The sequence below is a fragment of the Asterias rubens genome, chromosome 5 (genome assembly GCF_902459465.1).
Source record: "Asterias rubens chromosome 5, eAstRub1.3, whole genome shotgun sequence".
Taxonomy (NCBI): domain Eukaryota; kingdom Metazoa; phylum Echinodermata; class Asteroidea; order Forcipulatida; family Asteriidae; genus Asterias; species Asterias rubens.
In genome coordinates this window covers 16,673,547-16,692,016 of record NC_047066.1, presented here as the reverse complement: position 1 = coordinate 16,692,016, position 18,470 = coordinate 16,673,547, and the positions used below count along the sequence as shown (strand labels likewise).

The window sequence follows — 18,470 nt, the reverse complement described above, 5'->3', positions numbered from 1 at the left end:
TCCAAACGATGTATTTACTCAAAATCTGTTTTAAAATGGTACCGCATAAGTTTATCCATGAGCAAAATATTTTACGAGATGAAATTCACAGCTTTTAGTATGGAACAAATTTTGTTTGGAACAAATTCTTTGATTGGAAAAAATCCTATGAACCCAAGAATTGACTACAAATGTACTATTAATGCAAACACGATGGTCATCCAGGGCTATTGTACAGTGTATTCAGGCAGTGTAAAGACAATTATAATGTACATTTCTTTCTAACCAAATAGCAGACTACTAACCCCAGTAAACTTGCTGCCAGTCCAACTGCTCCAGTTCCACTTCCCAATTCAATCACATGCTTTTGTTCCAAAGTCTCATGTTTGGACTTGAAAAAGTCTGATTCCATGAATTTCAGCAAGACTAAGGCAGCATCCCAAACAACACATCCAACATCCCCACTGGAGCACTGCTTGATTATAAGCACTTGGTTGTTAAACTCCAATGAGCGATCAAAGTACTCTTGTAACTGATCAGTCATTTCATTGATGCGTTTTCAAACAACGATGTGTTTGAGCAGGTACTTTGTTCAGCAGTTGTGCAACTCTGAAAAGAAAACATTTTTTTTATTAACACTAAGTCTTTTCCTTTACATTTTAAATCTGGTTATGATTGTTCGTAGTAAAAAAAACAACTCTGCACTTCTAGGATTTACAAGGTCATTTGAAATGTGTTACGTATGAATCAAAGACAGACATATGGTCTGGAAAGAAAGAAATTTATAACAATTATAAAATATTTGTGTTAGTAACTTTTCTGTCTCTTAAAGACTGTAAGCAATAAAATTTAGATGTTGCTGTGGGTATTAAGACAAACAAAATCGGAAATAAGTCACGTACGAACAATAGACACTTTTGTGAAAAAATTCTGTCCTTGTTTGTACACGTACGTGTTTTTAAAACTTATCTTAAACAGCCAGGGAAGAATTTTCTTAAATTTTTGCTGGTAAATAATATCCCTAAGGGTCTGTAGAATTGGTATCTGGACAACATTGGGCAAAACATATAATTTACTTCTATCAAATGATAACCAAAATGTCTGTCCTTGTTACATACATTGTACGTATAAATCTTGAAGACTTATCCTTCCAGTTTCTCAGTCATTTACCCTTTTTAAAAAAAAACCACAATCCTCATGTGCTTCTGAATGTACACAAACAAAAAAACCATGACAACATAATTTTGTTACTCTCCAACATTCCCCTTCCATGTCACACTTTTGTCCCCATTAGTGTGGAATTGCCTAAAATCCAAAATGCAAATGCACCCCTCCGGAAAACCAACAACAGATTATTCTTACAAAGTCATCGGTCTCAAAGTATCAGTAATGTGACTAATGCACGAAAGAGATGGGAGCCATCGAAAACTAGAATAGGGCCCCTGAACATTTTCACGAACGTCTGGCGTATCACTGCAAGAAAAGCCACATACTTTGGAAAATTTTAGCAGTTTAATAGAAATAACAGTGTTCGGACTCGGTCTTCAGGTACGGTCCATTAGCAGTGGCCAGCCACCAACTTGGTCAATACCACGTAGTGAAGACCAGGTCCTCGCACTGTTATTCCTAAATAGACCAGGGTTTTTATGCATTGAAGTAAAAGGGTTGGTAATTATAATTACTCTAAAGTATTGAAGTAAAAGGGTTGGTAATTATAATTACTCTAAAGTATTGAAGTAAAAGGGTTGGTAATTATAATTACTCTAAAGTATTGAAGTAAAAGGGTTGGTAATTATAATTACTCTAAAGTATTGAAGTAAAAGGGTTGGTAATTATAATTACTCTAAAAGAGAATGATCAAACAACTTTCTTAGTAAAGAGCAGTGGTAAGTAACTGCTGATAGTATAGAACATTATTAGATACAACACCCTTTGAAATAAAAAAAAAACTTTACTTTTTTTCACTCACAAAAATGCATCTGAGAAACTCCTGCTTCAGCACAACCTTGGATGAGACCAGTGGGGGAAGTGGGAAATGACATTCCAGAGAAATATTCACCAATTCAAGAAATCTGGGCTCAGCATTAGATGGAGAGCATACCCTGAAATCAGGGTGAAATTTCTGGAGACTATTATTTTCAAGTTGGTTGAAGGGATTCCTTTAAAGCGTGGTGAAAGAGAGACAATTCCTTGGATTTCAACCAAAAGCTGCACTTAATTGAGATTTCCTGATGGCATTACAAAACAAAGTTCACCCTGACTTTAAGGTTTCCAGTTCTCTTCCTATGACACACTTGTTTAGATCACACTGTAAACATGTAATGGCGCTGCAATGTTACAATCTCTGCCTTGGATATGGGATTGTAGAGAAAAGTGTACAGTCATGTTCAGAGCTACATGTAATCATGGTGTTTTCAATGTCTTTATTGAAGATGAGGAAAAGAAGGCCAAGCTCACTGCTCTGGCATACTCTGAACATAATGGGTTAATTACACAAAAATTGATCTCCATTTAGTACTTACTGAAATCTGTTGATCTGTGGAACAGGCTTAGACAGAGTGGATCTTTGTAGGAGGTTACCATCAGTTGGTTGTCTGTTTTTAAATTGTGAGGTTGTCAGGGCCTCGAAGTTGGTACTTTGGGCGGCAATCCCAAGGTCATTAGCATAGATAGAGATCCTTCCATTGAGACACTGGTTGGTCATTGGTGTAGATGTTGAAAGGCACAAGAACGAGGACACTTGGGCAGGCCATTCCTTTGTTTCCTTCATCTCTTTCTGTTTAGTTTGACAAAGAAGCTCCTGTTGTAGCAGTTTTCCCTCAAATGCTCTTGTTGCAGAGTCTAGTAGTTGAGCTGATCCACAGTGACATAGACATCAATTAAATTAACAGTGTATGTCCACAAAGACAACACTGGTCAGAGTTGGTTGATTCCTCTTAAATCCGCTGGTACAGCAAGAACAAAAAGACCACCTCAGACCTAGGCCAAAATAAAGCCTGTGCATGTAGTGTTAGCAAAAAAACTTGCCAAGCACAGAAAACTCTGGCTTAGCAAAAATAGTGCATTTACCATAAATTATTTACGTGTCATGGGTTTCCAGAAGGTTAACGGGAAAATTGTTCACTATCAAAAATAAATGATTTTTTTTACATCAATCTGGCTCAACCATAACAAAGAAGGCAGTAAGCAAGTCTGAATTTGACTAAAAGAGTTACACTAACTTATATCCTGGTGTCATGGGTCAGTAGGATAACTGGAGAATTGTTCACAGTCAAAAACTAAATGATTTTTTTGTTAAATCATCTATCCAACTTTTTTACAATTTGCACTTCATCGGGTGTCGAAAACTTAAAAGTTTTGGTTTTACGCTGCAAGAGATAGTCCGCCACTTAAGCGGCGGTCCCAACCCGCCGTACATGCAAGTGTACGTGGTGAGTACGTGGTGAGTACCGCCTCAGTACGAATTTGGGAGCACGCAGACACGACATAGCACTTTTAGTGCGTGAGGAACTTTCTCTGCGTCACCCGTACGGATTCATCCCAAGTACGGGTGACGTACGGGTGACGCGCGTGTCCATTACAGCCAACGTGCGCACAACGTACCGACTCCGTGAGTCCTTTTAATGTTTCCTACGGTCACTTGCTCCACGTGCTCCGCACTTGCAACGTACGTACGTTGTGCGCACTGATTTCTGCAGTACAAAAAACCGAGCCGACGGACGATTGCCATCATTTTGTCTTCACAATGCCGAAGAAAACTCAGAAAAGGGGATCAGCTGCTATGGCCAGAGAGGCCCAACAGAAACGGGCCGTGGTAGAGGACAGGGCCAGAGAGGAAGAGGAGAGGAGGAGAAGTGACGAGGAGTCAGATGACGCGAGAGTCTAATCGTGAGGAGGGTGGGGGGTTACACGAAGAAGGGGGTGAGACGAAGTAGAAGTCAAACTACTCGTTCTCGCCGAAAAAGGAGGAGTGCCTGGGCGAGTTTTTCTCAGGCAACCCGCCCTTCTACGATAAGACACACCCGAAGTATTTTCTCCACTCTCCCTAATCTTGAACTAATATTGGGCGACTTTACAATTCCTGCTTCCACATCTGTTAAGAACCTAGGAGTCTCGCTCGATTGTTCTCTGAATATGTCTCATCATATTAGCTCTGTATGTAAAACTGTTAATTTCCACATACGTAATCTATGGCGTATTCGCCGGTTTATTACACAAAGCGCTTGCCATCATGCCGTCAGAAGTCTGGTCTTGTCCCGTCTTGACTATGCCAACTCTCTTTTGGTAGGTGCCCGCGAAAATATCCTCGCTCGACTCCAGCGTCTACAAAACAAGGCCGCTCAGCTAGTATTTGCGTGTGGCTGTGACCAGCCTTCTGCCGGCCTGATTGCATCGCTGCATTGGCTCCCTGTTAAAGAACGTTTCAACTTCAAAATTTTCACTCATGTTTACAAAATCCTCCACACCCAATCTCCATCATATCTAGTTGAACTTGTTCATTCCCAAAACTCCAGACCCGGCTTTCCGTTCCTAGAACTAGACGGGAAGCTGGGGATAGCTCATTCTCCATAGCTGCCCCTCGCCTATGGAATGAGCTCCCCGCGGGTCTGAGAGAGGCGATCTCGTTGCCTGTATTCAAAAGCCTCCTCAAGACATTTCTTTTTCCCCACCCATCCTAGTTTGTTTGTTTTTCTTTTGTTTTGTTGTCATAGTCTCATGTAAAGCGCTCTGTTCTCCGTAGAGCGCTATATAAATGTTTCATATTATTATATTATTATTAGTATTTGAACCCGCAGTATAAGGATAGACTCCTGGACCAGATGGCCAAGGAACTCGACACATCCATTAGTACCATCATTTTCCATGTGTTGCTGTGTACATTTCATTTCATGAGAAACATGCGTGCTTTCATGTAAAAGCTCTTTCAAAACCACAGTTGTCTAAGTAGGATTGTACATTAAAATGTTCCACAGGAAAACAGATCAAGGGCTGGTGGAAACACATGCGGACTTCGGTGGGGAAACTGTACAAGACAAAGTCAGGCCAGGCTAATCAACCTCGAACAGCAAGGAAGAAATGGCAACTACAGAATTTCGCCTTCATGAAGGTCCACATTGTACCACGCACATACACTGTAGAGACCACACTGGTAATAATTGTCTAAGAGTCATTACATGAATAGTTTTAAACATTACAACACTGTACAATAACATTTGATATATTATAGTACGGACATGTAATAATTGTTTTATTTCAGAACATGTAAATTGAAGAAAGGAAACTTATTAATGTGTAAAACTTATTTTCACTTTCAGCTTGAGGAGACAGAAGAGCAAAGCGAGTATGAGGAGTTGCTACACTCGATCCCCACCAGACCAGCATCTCCATCTCCCTCCACCTCCGCCTTTAAGACAAAGCCTCCGGCCAGCAAGAAGTCGAAGATTGACGACCTTCTTATCAAGTTCTTGGACAGGCTCAGGCCCGAGGAGGTATTCAGTAAACAGGTATTCAATGTTAATACTATTGGTGTGAAATGCACATTGCAGATTGTATGTTTACAATTGTACTTTACTGTATTTATATTGCACAGTGTTCTACTTTACTTCACAGTGATTGACATGTATTGTTCATAGATTCGATGTGTAGAAACTTTTGTACAAAATTACTACGTGGTGTTTATATTATTATTATTATACTTTCCTTTTCGTACCTTTGTGTTTGCAGTTGGAGACCATTGCTGCTGCCTCTGCCCCTGCACCCTCACAACCAGACGAGCGCACATCATTTAGCCAGTGGATCGCGGCCAGGATGTCAAGGATCCCCCAGGATAAGTGGGACGACTTCCAGTTGGCTGCCATGCGCCTGATGCACGACTACAACAGGCCCAGTAGACCCAAACCAGACACATCTCCATCTCCAACTGCACAGCCCGGGCCAATGCCACCAGTCCAGCAGCAGTGGCCGCACTTCCCTCAGCAGCAACAGCAGTGGGGTCAGATGCAGACACGGCAGCAACAGTGGCCACAGCCGAAGCAGCAGCATTGGGGCGCCTCCACCCAGGTGCAGCAGCAGCCATCGCAACAGGTGTGGCAGCAGCCAAGCTCCTCTCAGCCACAGATTCAGGTCGTTGATGCACCCTTGCACCAACCCACCACCGCGCAGCTAGTGAGACAGACTCCCGAGGTAGATACACTGAGTTTTATATTCAATTAAAGGTGTTTTAAACAGGCTGTGCCCAGGAAGGGGGGGGGGGTTAGGGTGTCCGCAACCCCTCTAAATTGTTCATTTGTTATTTGTATATTACATATATAATGCATTTTATTGGAGATGATTTTGGCACCGGAACCCCTCTTGAAGAACTTTCTTAGCACGGCCCTGAAAGACTAGTTTTAAATACTGTGTGAAAACAGAAACTATATCGAAGAAGTAGATAAAACAAATCATATTTTATTGCTTCTATCTGGCAACACGTTTTATAAACTTAGCATGCAGTTATAATTACTTATAATGTTCCTTCTATCTTTTTTTCTGCTCCAGCTGGGTGCACCTCGGTCGCAGTCTGTCCCTCCCGTCCTGGATGCATCCATCAATGGCACTAGTCTAACAGATTTGTTCATAAATCATTTGATCCCCTCGGGCAATACCAGCCTAGTAGCAGCATCACAGGCAGCCAGGCCTTCGGGTACACAGGAGGACTCGGAAGATTTCTGTCTGAAATTTCATTCTTGATGAGAAACAAATGAAGTGCTTACACTGCCAGCAACTTTTTTGTTAGCACAACCAATTCTGTAATGTTGCTTTAAAATTAAGTTATGAGTACCACGAGTTGATGAGCTCAAACAACCCGATCTTGCCAAGGTAGGTGGCCAAGTGGGGAACTATAATAGTCCGCCAAATAGTTCCTCAGGGTTTTCCCTTCAATTGAGGCCCGTTGGCCGACCATCTGGTTGGATTCGGTCATCTGCACGTCCTCCCTCCAGGCCCCGCGGACCACGTTGCCATCTTAATCCTCACGGTCCACAGTAAGGTCATGTAGTCCGGGACGGCACTTTCGCAGCCAATTGTGAAGGGTGAGGCAGCCCAACACAACGCGAATCACCTTGCTAGGCTCCAACTACAGGGTGGTGAGTAGGCATCGCCACCGGTGAGCCAACACAACGCGAATCACCTTGCTAGGCTCCAACTACAGGGTGGTGAGTAGGCATCGCCACCGGTGAGCCAATATTCAAAAACCGTTCTCCACAACACGACGGGCCCGGGAGGTCCGGTAGTTCATCACCCTCTCTTTGTGGGTCATGGCACGGCAGCTGTACGGCTTCATGAGCCACTTTCCCAGGGGAAAGGCATCGTCGCCAACGATAAAGTAAGGGAAAGTCCCGGTCGTCGCCTGGAAGTGGATACGGTGCTGGGAATCTAATGGTGTTGTCCTCCAGTGCCCCCCGGAGGGTTGACTGGTTGAACACGCCTGCGTCTGAGGAGGAGCCGTTGGCCCCTACCTTGCACCACAAGAAGGAATAGTTGGCATCCACGAGAGAAGAAGCCCTTATAATTGTAATAAAGCGATCCACTTTTCTTGGGCTTCTTCAGCGCAATGTGCTTCCCGTCGATCGCCCCACAACAGTGGTGAAAGTTCCATCGCGTTCCAAACTGGCCGGCAACGGCTTTCCACTCGTCCTGTGTGGAGGGCATGGTGAACATCTCCTCCTTATATTCCTCCGGCACGAACTTGGATATGCTGTTGTGTGCCACCCAGAAGTCGCAGGCAAGGGACCTGTAGCTGTTCCCCGTCGCCAAGAAGCGAAGGGTAATGGCCAGCTTCAGGCTAGGATCCAGAGGGCGACGACTCCTGAAACATAAAATGCATTAATAGCATTACCAAGGTCGTGGCTGTTGTTATGATTGTACCATAACTAATACCTTGATCGTTCCTTTTTCTAAGGGTGCTCAAATTGGCACGGTATACTACTTTTGACGGCCAATGCAATAATGTGCTATATTTCAGAATTAATTGATTAATAGAATGTATGCGTGAAATGAAAAGACAACATTTAAAGCAAATACAAAGCAAAACCAAGCATTTATATGGCAAAAATGAAGACACACACCTTGGGCCCTTGGTGATTCTAGGGGTCACTCGGACCAGGAGCTCGGCGAAGAGCTTGGGGTCCATTCGGATGTATCCGACATAGTGCCCCCTTGATTCACGCTCTAGGTCTTGGAATAACGTTTCGTACTGCCCGAAAAGCCTTCTTCTCTCAATCCATGGGCATACCCACCATCTTCTGCGTCGGCGCCCATGCTGCCTCTCCCTCTCCCGTATCAAGGCAAGTAATGCCACGTCGTGCTCAAGCGCTGCCATTTGCTCTTGCAGCATCAGAACCCGGAGTCTCTGCGGTGGAACGGGCACCATCTTGAGGCAGCAGCAGTAGCTGGGACTTCTGGAGAGCCTCGGAATTCGTCCTACATTCACCCTTCCCTGACATCGGGCGAAAAACTCACGTTCATCGCATATGCACGCACTTACGACATGCGAGTGAGTAAGGACACCGTACGTGACCAGCACGTGTAAGTACGGCCTCCGTACGACAAGTGGTAATCGCACGATGAGCGTACGTTGTAAGCACGTTGTAAGCATGTACAACTCACTTACCACTTGCGCAACGTACGATGCACGCAACCGCTCACGGCCAAGCGTGGCGTGCGGGCCATGTACTTACACCTTGCGCAGACCGTTCGAGTGACGTGCGTTGACGTACTTCCTCCCTGCTCTTGCCACTCCCTCCCCACATTTTCAGAAAAACGTGGCGGCCGTGGCCTCCTTAAAACACGTACGGACAAAAAACACGCACAGCGGGTTGTGACCGAGGCTTTACAGTGAAGCACGACATTGGAGCAATGTCATATGTTTTCATTATTTTCATTGGTTGGTATTTTATTGAATATTCAGATGCTACTATTAAGTGCAAAATATCATTAAAATAATATTAAACAAATTTAATTACATTTTTGTCCCAAGCGAATGGCTACTAGATTAGAATCCAGAGATATCACAAGGCATGACAGTAATAACGTAACCCTCCTCCGATTATAACGTAACCCTCCTCCCGACGGCGAAGCCAAAGGGTTACGAGGTATGCTCGATCAGCAAACTGCAATCTGGTCCAACACTATAGTTAGTAAGTGCAACAACGTAACCCTCCTCCCGACAGCGAGCCTTCGCCGTCGGGAGGATATGTTATTGGAACTATAGAATAAGCTTGGGCGGTTCCTTCGGTTACCCGGATCTACCCGGTTCCAAATTGAAAACCGGATCGGCGGTGCCACTCTTCTGTGGAACCGGGTAGCCGCTTTTGTCGGTTCTGATTTTAAAAGACCGAGTCCCAATTATAAAAGACTCTGTGGAGCCGATCCTGGGACGAACCGGCTCTAGAAATTGAGGCTTGATGTTGAAAGCGGTGACCGCAGATACACTGTGCAAAGGCTTCAAGCCGACATGAGTATCAACTATCACATGTGGCTGCATTATTATACAACACACAGTGCATAGCCCCCTCTAATGCTTAGGCATCTACAACCACCACCTGTATATCTCATGCATGCTGAGATATAAAGAGTCCAAAGTCCAACCAGACAGCACGTTGTGATTGGCTGCCGATATATCCATATTCATAAAAGCTTGTCCCATGCACAAAACACACAGTACTGTATGCATGTACAGACATGTACACTTCTATGTACAGAGACGGTACACTGCATGCACTAATGACATACTGCACTACGGACGTACTGCACTCAAACGTACTGCACTACGGACATACTGCTGCCGGCCAAATCAAAGACTTGTATAAATGCAGGGAGAATAGGTGTTTGGTGGCACGATGTCTGATTGACTTGGTGGGTATTCTGGTATTAATTTTTCGTTAAAAATAGATCGGCTCCAATTGTGTGTGTGTGTGTGAGCTCCGGACCGATGTCTGATTAACTTGGTTATTTTCAGTTAAAATAGATCGGCTTAATTGTGTGTGTGTGAGCTCGGGACGGGCGGCTTATGTTTTATATAGAGTGGAACCGGGTATGTCTCAGAACCGAGTTTTTTTTTGGAACCGGAACCGAGCCCCAAATTTCTGGAACCGCCCAAGCTTACTATAGAACACCCCGACGTGTGCCTCCTTGACAATCACTGACACTGGTTTCAAACACGATTGAGCAGGCCCAGAACCTGTTACTGTCGATTGAGGAGTGAGTGCCTGAAAGTTGGCCTACAGCTGAACACAAGCAAACCCAAAGTGATGGCTTACAACACCTGTGACCCTCCTGTTCACACGAGGGACGGCACAACTCTTCGTTTTGAATCTGACTTCAAATACCTTGGATCTTGGATCAACTCCAGTGAAAAAGACCAGAAGATTCAAAAAGGACAGGCGCGGTCCGTGCTCCACAAAATGAAAAAGGTGTGGTTGTCAACGCCGAGTGCCCGGCTGAAAAGGTCGCTATTTGTCGCAACAGTGGAGTCAGTGCTACTGTACGGAGCTGAGACCTGGACCCTCACCACCAAGATGGAGAGGTCTCTGAATGGTTGTTACACCAGGATGCGGCGTATGGCCCTAAACATCCCCTGGCAGGACCATATGAGAAACTCCAACCTGTATGCTGGCTCTCCAAAGGCTTGCAGGTAAGATCTGTGAACGTTGCCTCAAGCTTGTTGGGCACTGTGTCAGCCACTTGGAGCTTGCCGCTTGCCCAACCACCCTCTGGGAGCCAACACAAGGCAAGGCCTCTCGCAGGAGAAGACCTCTCCTTCGTAGATGCCCTGAAACGAGACACTGGCTGATGGCCAGCGCTGAGGAACTTTGCTCCTGTATGCATTGGAACATCTGGAGAGAAATTACTGGGCAGGCTTGAGTTCCACATTGCGCTCAACTTGATGATGATAAAAACACCCCATCCCCTTTGAAGCACAAACCCATACAAATGTTTTCCACCACCATTTCAGACCAGCAATGTTTGGTTTCAGGGGATAAGAAACCAATCTTTTATATTTTCTCTTTAATGTAGACATTAATATAGATATAATTAAAGGCATACAATATTAACGTTTATCAGAATTTATGACAGTTCTGCAGTTATAAAAAAAATCATTTTCAATTAGAATATTTTATTTTTGTCCCAATATTAATAGTAGTAGTCTAATAATTTGGGGGGCTTATCATCCTTACTCGCATCTAGAGCTGAATTGCGAAGGTTGCAGCTACAATGTGTTCGAGAAGCAGGCGTGCAAATAGTTACGATATAACGTAACCCTCCTCCTGACGGCGTAGCGCGGTCGGGAGGAGGGATATGTTATCGCAACTAAGTCTACCCTGGAACCATCTAGCCTCTATGTACAGCAGTCTATGCGCCATCCATCTCAGCATTCCAACAGGTTGCCCTGCCAGCAATCAGAGTCCTATGACCTCTGGCTGGCTAGGATGCAGTAACCCAGTCTTGCACAATGTAGATTTTTAGAAGTATCTTTTCGGAAGAGGACTGTGAATTGCTCCAACATGACGTAGACCACCTGGTAGGATGGACAAAAAAACTCACTACTTGAATTCCACCCCGACAAGTGTACTTTCATGAGAATAATGAAAACGACAGTGGGAGCTAATAACTACACCATGGGTGAATATAAGCATCAAGTTACAGAAGAATGGGACCTCGGGGTCTTCAAACAAGGCTTACTCTATTATGGGTCTAATTAGACAAACATATGACCACCTGGATAAGGACAGTTTTCTGCTGCTCTATAAAGCATTGGTAAGGCCTCACCTTGAATATGCGAACCAAGTCTGGGCACCTCACCTCAAGAAAAACATCACTGGAATCGAAAACGTCCAAAGACGAGCAACTAAACTTATCCCTGGGTTCAAGGACATGTTCTACGAGGAGAGACTGAAACATCTAAAATTACCAACCTTAGCTTACAGACGAACAAGAGGAGACATGATTGAGATGTTCAAAATACTCACTGGAAAATATGACTCACATGTAACAAATTTCATCCAACTTAACACCAACAACACAAAGGGTCATCAGTATAAAGTCAACAAGATCAATGCCCGCTTAGATGTAAGATGAATGCCATGCCCTCCAACGCGATATTGATTCATTGTCAGTGTGGGAGTCTCTGTGGCAGATGAAATTTAACATCTCTATATCCTATCATGAGAATGACTCATAAAAAGAAATTCCATCAACACCAGTATAATATGGGAAACGACCCTCTACAAGAAGTGAAACATCATCCTAACCTCGGTATTGGGTTGTCTGATAATCTCACCTGGACCAAACACATCAACCAAACAATCTGAAGCTCAAACAATGTCCTTGGACTGCTCAAGCGAAGTTTCTGGAACTGTACTAAAGAAATAGCTTATAAAACTCTTGTTTGGCCTAAGCTTGAATACTGTAGTGCTATTTGGGATCCTCATCAACAAGTTCACATCTACAACCTCAAAAAAGTTCAACTAAGAGCAGCCAGATTTGACAAAAGCAATTAACGCAAGACCAGTAGTATAACAGAAATGCTACAGGACCTCAAATGGGATACACTCCAAAGACGCCGCACCATAGCTAGACTTACAACACTTTACAAAGAAACTCACTCCATAACTCCATCCAACATTAGCACTCTTCGCTGCAACCAACGGAACAGACCCACAACTCGTCAAAATCAGACCCTAGATTATAATAACACCATCTCATCAAACAAAGACTGCTACACCGTTACTCCTTGTAAGTTGTATCCAAGAACTATACCAATCTGGAACTCACTCTTGCCGCAAGTTAAATCAGCCCCTGACTCTAATAATTTTAAGTCCCTCCTAGTAAATATAAAATTTGAGTAGGTAGGAGCATGCATGCATTTAGGGTCTGCACGGTTAGTTGCGGCGGTTTGTGCAGTAAAGACAAGACAAGACAAGACAAGACTTACTTGAATTTACTTGAACTTACTTGAATCCATCGACGCCATCACACCACTGGGGAGGAGACAGTGGTTCTGGTTACTGGGGCAGACAGCTTAGATAAGCTTATGTAGAGCCCCCCCCGACGTTCTTTAGGAATTTTAGGAATTTGTCCACATGTCCCTTGAAAATGTTCACACTTGAAGCTTCATTTGCCTTTCGAGGGAGAATGTTCCAGTAGTTGACCACTCTCTGGCTAAACCAGAAATTCCTGAGGTTAAGGTTGGATCTTGATTTGTACAGTTTTAGTTGGTGACCCCTGTGCTGCACGGTTGACAACTCAAAGAAGTGTTCCAAAGAAGTGTTCCGGGTTCAAACCCTCAAGGCCCCTTAAAGGTCTCGATAAGATCTCCTCGCAGCCTCCTGCACTCCAGGGTGGTAAATTTCACTTCCCTGAGTCTGTCAACGTAGTCTAGGTGAGATAGACCTCCAATCATTCGCAATGCTCTCTTTTGAACTCTTTCTATTAGGTCAATGTCCCTTTGAAGATGAGGCCTCCACGCCTGTACACAGTAATCTAGGTGTGGTATAACCAGTACTTTGTACAGTCTGATGATTGTTGTTTTGTCTTTGTTCGTAATGGTTCTGTTGATTAGCACCAGGGCTCTGTATGCGTTTTTGACTGCCTTCACACAGTGGGTACTTGCATTTAGTGACTGATGGATGATTACCCCAAGATCTCTTTCTTCACTTACTGTCTGGATTATACTGTCACCAATGGAGTAGTTGTGCTTGATGTTTCTATGCCCGAAGTGGAGGCACTTGCATTTGTCAATATTAAATAACATTTGCCAGTCATCAGACCACCGGTAAAGACGATCGAGGTCGTCCTGAAAACCGCGAGCATCTGCTGGGGTTTTCACTTTTCTGAAGACCTTGGTGTCGTCAGCAAACTTCAGGACCAAACTCAAGATATCCTCGTCAATGTCGTTGATGTAGATGATGAACAACATCGGGCCCAGAACAGAACCTTGGGGGACACCGCTTTTAACTCCTGACCACTCCAATTGGGCCCCGTTCACAGCCATGCCTCAATCCAAGCAGCAGTTGATTCACCTATCCCATGTGATCGTAGTTTCGTCAGTAACCTCTGGTGTGGTACTCGGTTGAAGGCTTTACTGAAATCAAGGTACACTGCATCAACAGGGTTGCCATCATCAACGGTCTTTGTTACAAGCTCCAGAAAAGTTAGTAAATTAGTCAGGCAGGAGGCCTCTAAAAACCCGTGCTGTGAATCACTGATCAATCTGTGTGCTGTGAGGTGTTCCATGATGGCATCTCGGAGGATGGTTTCAATCACCTTACTGACCTGTGCGGTTAGGCTGATCGGCCTGTAGTTTGCTGAGACACTACGTTTGCCCTTCTTGAAGATGGGGGTGACATTTGCTCTCCTCCAGTCTAGTGGAACCACTCCTTCTGCCAAGGACTTCTGGAAAATTTGGCTGAGGGGTTCAGCTATCACGCCCGATACTTCCCTTAAAACCACAGCATAAATTTCATCTACTCTGGGTGCCTTGCCAGGCTTCAACTTCATTAGCACTTTGAGAACGTTCTCTGCTGTCACCTCTACATCTCTGAGCATGTCGTCGTTCGGTCCGTCAAACATCCTATTGGGTTGTGGTATGTTATGTAATTGTTCAAGTGTGAACACAGATGAGAAATAGTCATTTAACACCTTAGCTGTTCTCACGTCGTCTGTAATGACTTCACCATTTTCTTCCGTCAGAGGACCCACATGGTCCCTTGTTTTCATGTTGCTCCTCACATATGCATAGAAGGCTTTTGGGTTCTGCTTGATTTTCTTTGTCAATCTTGACTCGTACTTTCTTTTGGCTGCTCTAATTTAGTCGCAAGGTTCAAAGCTTGTTTGTACCACAAGTAGTCTGCATGTTCTTAGGATTCTGTAAACCTCTTCCATAGGCGATATTTGCTCCTCACTTTCTCTACTTTTTTGGTCCACCACAGAGGCTTTTTCTTGCTGGTTTTTCTCGTTTTCTTGGGTACAAACTTCACCACAGCTTCATGGAGCAGTTCTTTGAAGACGACCCAGGTTTCTTCCGCTCCTTTGTCACTAAACAGCACATTCCAATCCTGTTCAGACAGATACTTGTTCATATTCTTGTAGTCCCCGTTACGTTAGTCAAAATATGATATCTCCCAAACCTTTGTTTGCACTGGGGCCGATTTCACTAACGTCTATGTTTGCGATCATCGCTAACACACTTGCGATGAGATCGCAAACCTCAAATCCATCGCAATTGCGATGTCGCTAATTCTGCGTTTCACTAAAGTCATCGCAATTGCGATGACGTTAAAAGGGAAATAAAGTTTTTGTAAGAGGCTAAAAGTAGTGACCCTTGACTCTAAAAATGATGGTTAAAATAATCAAACCCATATACATGTAGTATCTCCTTTTTACCGATATTAAGGGGCTCTTTGCTGCAGTTGCATCGCTGATAGTTGTCATCGGCAATCTGAGTCTACCAGGTAAAAGACCGCAAGACTAAAATAATGTAGCGCCACTCATTTTACTCTAAATCACAGGCAATTTATACGTCAAAACGTACACCACTATAACTATAAGCACGTAATGGGGCAATGTATCATAAGTTTGCGATGAACTTTTACTTTGTGCGACCACTAACATGTCATCGCAAGATTGTCATCGCTAAATAAAACTTTGCGACGAGTATATTCATCGTTAAGTTTTAGTGAAATCGTCGGCTAAAAATGGATTTTAGATTTAGCGATCGATTTCGGCGTTTGCGGGGACCAAAACGCGTTAGTGAAATCGACCCCTGATGTCACAAGGTCGAAAGTGATGGCGTTGTGGTCACTGGTTCCGAAGGGTTCATTAACAAGTACGTTTTCCACCAGGGCTTCGTTAGAAGACAGAACCAGGTCCAGAATGTTGTTCCCCGTGTCGGTTGGTCAACATGCTGGACGAGAAAACAATCTTGGACGAGATTAACAAATTTTACTCCCTCGGCTCCTGAGTGGAGTGATCCCCAATCGATGGAACTGTGGTTAACAGACTCCCATCAGTATGTTACCAATGTCTGTAGTAAGATTGCACCAAACCGCTTCAGCGTCATTGAAATTTGTTAGTTCAGTATCCATGACTGCAGTTAGGTAGGATTTGCAGTACAGAATAAAGCCTCGACCTTTCTTGCTCTGTCTGTCCTTTCCTCATAATGTTGCAACCTTCCAATTTAAGCACGACATCATCAATCTGGTCGGACGCCAAGGACTCAGTTATCATCACAAAATCCAGGTCTAGTTCGTAGATATAACACTTCAGTTCTTGCATTTTGTTTATAATGCTTCTTGCATTAATAGAAAAACATTTTAACTTGCTAACAGTGTTCCTGTTGCTGGATGCATCACTTGTGCTCCTATTTACATTGATATTTACAGTTATTACCTCATCATCTTGATTGGGGTTGGCTTGGGAAGTATTTACTTCCCCCGAAGCGGCCGAGCCTGGGTTGTCCTCTGGGATGACGGTCTGATTCCTCTTGTGATCATGCTGAGGGGGGCGCATCCCGAAATTTTGACGCATGGGCTTTGTTTGAAACTTTGATGACTCTTGATCTGCGTTCCCCGGGAGTTGGGCTTCTCCTTCGAGACAACCGGTAACGGACTTGTTTAGTTGGTTGGGCTTTTGGTTTGGGTCGCCAAAACGCACTCCTGGAGAATGAAACTCAATCTAGCAGATGATAGAACTTTCTAGGGATAACTTTCCGTATGGCGCCACCACCTTTTCACTAATTTTAACTAACCTAAAGGGATATCTTATTGAGGTAAATTAAATACTATATTATTTCATATCGAATGAAAAAGTGGTGGCGCCATACGGAAACTTTTCCCTTTCTAGGTTGGATCATGGAGCACATGCTCCATAATAATAGTTGCGATAACGTAACCCTCCTCCCGACGGCCGCCAGGAGGAGGGTTACGTTATCGCAACTAATGCTCCATGACCATGTGGGATGTGGTTCAGATGTTGTTTGTTTGAGGTTTGAGTTTGAGTAAATGTTTGAGCATACCTACGACTAGAAACTTTATTCTCAGCATAAAATTAAGCCTGATGAAAACACAGACCGTGAGTAAACTGCATAGCTTCTGTCACCGGTGCAGCTTGCACAATCTCGCGGTAAACGGGAATCAAAGTTGGGGTTCGAAAACATATATGAGGGTTACCGGTTGATATATGATAACGTATGACGCTACGATATATTAATTTTGTCAAGGATGGAATGGAGCCGGAGTTAGAGTTAATGGTAAACAGGAAATTCTTGTAAGAATAAGTAAACTATTTGTAGGCCTAACATACTCTCTCACCAAGGTGTCCGTAGCTCAGGTACACACACTCCCCAGAAGACTTTGTCGAGTTTTGTCATTCCCACACGACGTACACTACCGTACCTCTGGTCCCCCCGGGCCTGCCTCCGCGCCTCCCTCGACCTAGCCTTTAGTCAAGGCGCACGCGGCACACCGGATAGCACCCACACAACCCCCAAAAAGTAACGCACGAAAAAAGACTATCACCGCGTGCGGCTTGGCCGCTCGCAGGGATAGTCTTTTTTCGTGCGTTACATTTTTGGGGTTGTGCGTGCTAGCCGGTGTGCCGCGTGCGCCTTGAATAAAGGCTACCCTCGACCCCGACGTCGTTGTTCAAACTGTGGTCGAGTTGTCCGTCCGGCCCGTAATCTCCGTCCGTGCGCGGGTGTGTGTGTGGTGTGTTGCTCAGACCACCAAGAGCAAGGAACTATGCTCAGACCATGCAGGAGATCAATGGCTCAGACATACATATGTACATGTACTCCGTGTAATAGTAGGTACATAGCAGTTGAAATGTGTACGGACGACGTAGGAGCATGAGGTAGAGACATTCGAAAGGGAATACAAATACAAGGGAAATTATGTAGATAATTTGTCTGCATCGTCCACCACCAGCAGCAGCAGCAGCAGGTACGCATGGGGTTTCTAACGAGGTAATTAGTATTGTAACGTTTGTAATTGAAGTGGTTTTTAGGTTATGGCTAAACCATGGCTAAACTGTATTGATACGATGATAGATAGATAGATAAAGATTCACCTAGACTGGCCTGGGTCACGGGTGTCTGGGTGTCATGGGTTTCCAGTAGAATAACATGAAAATTTAAAAACTAAATGATTTTTTTGTTTAACCATCTATCTATCTATGCAACCTTTTTACAAGACACTTGAACTTCATAGTGTGTTTAAACCTTTAAAGTTTTGGTCTTGCATTACGAGAGCATCACTAAGCTCCTTCCTTTGGCGAGAGATAGTCTGCCATTTTTTTTTTATAGTCTGCCATTTTTTTTGCCACATTAGCAGATTAGAGCGACGTCATATGTTTCCAACACTTGCTTAAAAATGGTGTTTAAAGCTTTTCGTCATTCATGGTGTGGAGAATAGAATACCGGACACTTTGGCACCTTGCAAACTCCGCACCAGCAA

At 44.0% G+C, this 18,470-nt stretch overlaps 3 protein-coding genes across 7 annotated transcripts in view; 1 reads left to right on the top strand and 2 right to left on the bottom strand.

The window, feature by feature from the left end:
- The window catches only part of LOC117289954 (protein-lysine methyltransferase METTL21D-like), a 41,755-nt gene extending 24,256 nt beyond the window's left edge, over positions 1-17,499 (bottom strand). Inside the window, exons 1-2 of one of the 3 annotated variants that reach the window (XM_033771161.1) lie at positions 17,328-17,499; positions 285-588 (exon numbers count right to left, since the gene is read on the bottom strand). In XM_033771161.1, the coding sequence (XP_033627052.1) occupies positions 285-523 (239 nt within the window). In that variant the 5' untranslated portion in view covers positions 524-588; positions 17,328-17,499. Of the gene's footprint in view, positions 1-284; positions 589-1,948; positions 2,475-2,501; positions 3,586-17,327 lie in introns of those variants that run through there. The other 2 variants (XM_033771162.1, XM_033771163.1) reach the window with 2 other exon arrangements.
- On the bottom strand, positions 14,002-14,736 carry LOC117290458. The gene has a single exon (XM_033771874.1). The coding sequence runs from the start codon at positions 14,734-14,736 to the stop codon at positions 14,002-14,004; it is 735 nt and encodes a 244-aa protein (XP_033627765.1).
- A 155-nt stretch (positions 17,500-17,654) lies between the features above and the next one.
- The window catches only part of LOC117290051 (SEC14-like protein 2), a 39,708-nt gene continuing 38,892 nt past the window's right edge, over positions 17,655-18,470 (top strand). Inside the window, exon 1 of one of the 3 annotated variants that reach the window (XM_033771296.1) lies at positions 17,655-17,980. The gene's annotated coding sequence lies outside the window, so the exon portion shown is untranslated. The remainder of the gene's footprint in view (positions 17,981-18,470) is intronic. The other 2 variants (XM_033771295.1, XM_033771293.1) reach the window with 2 other exon arrangements.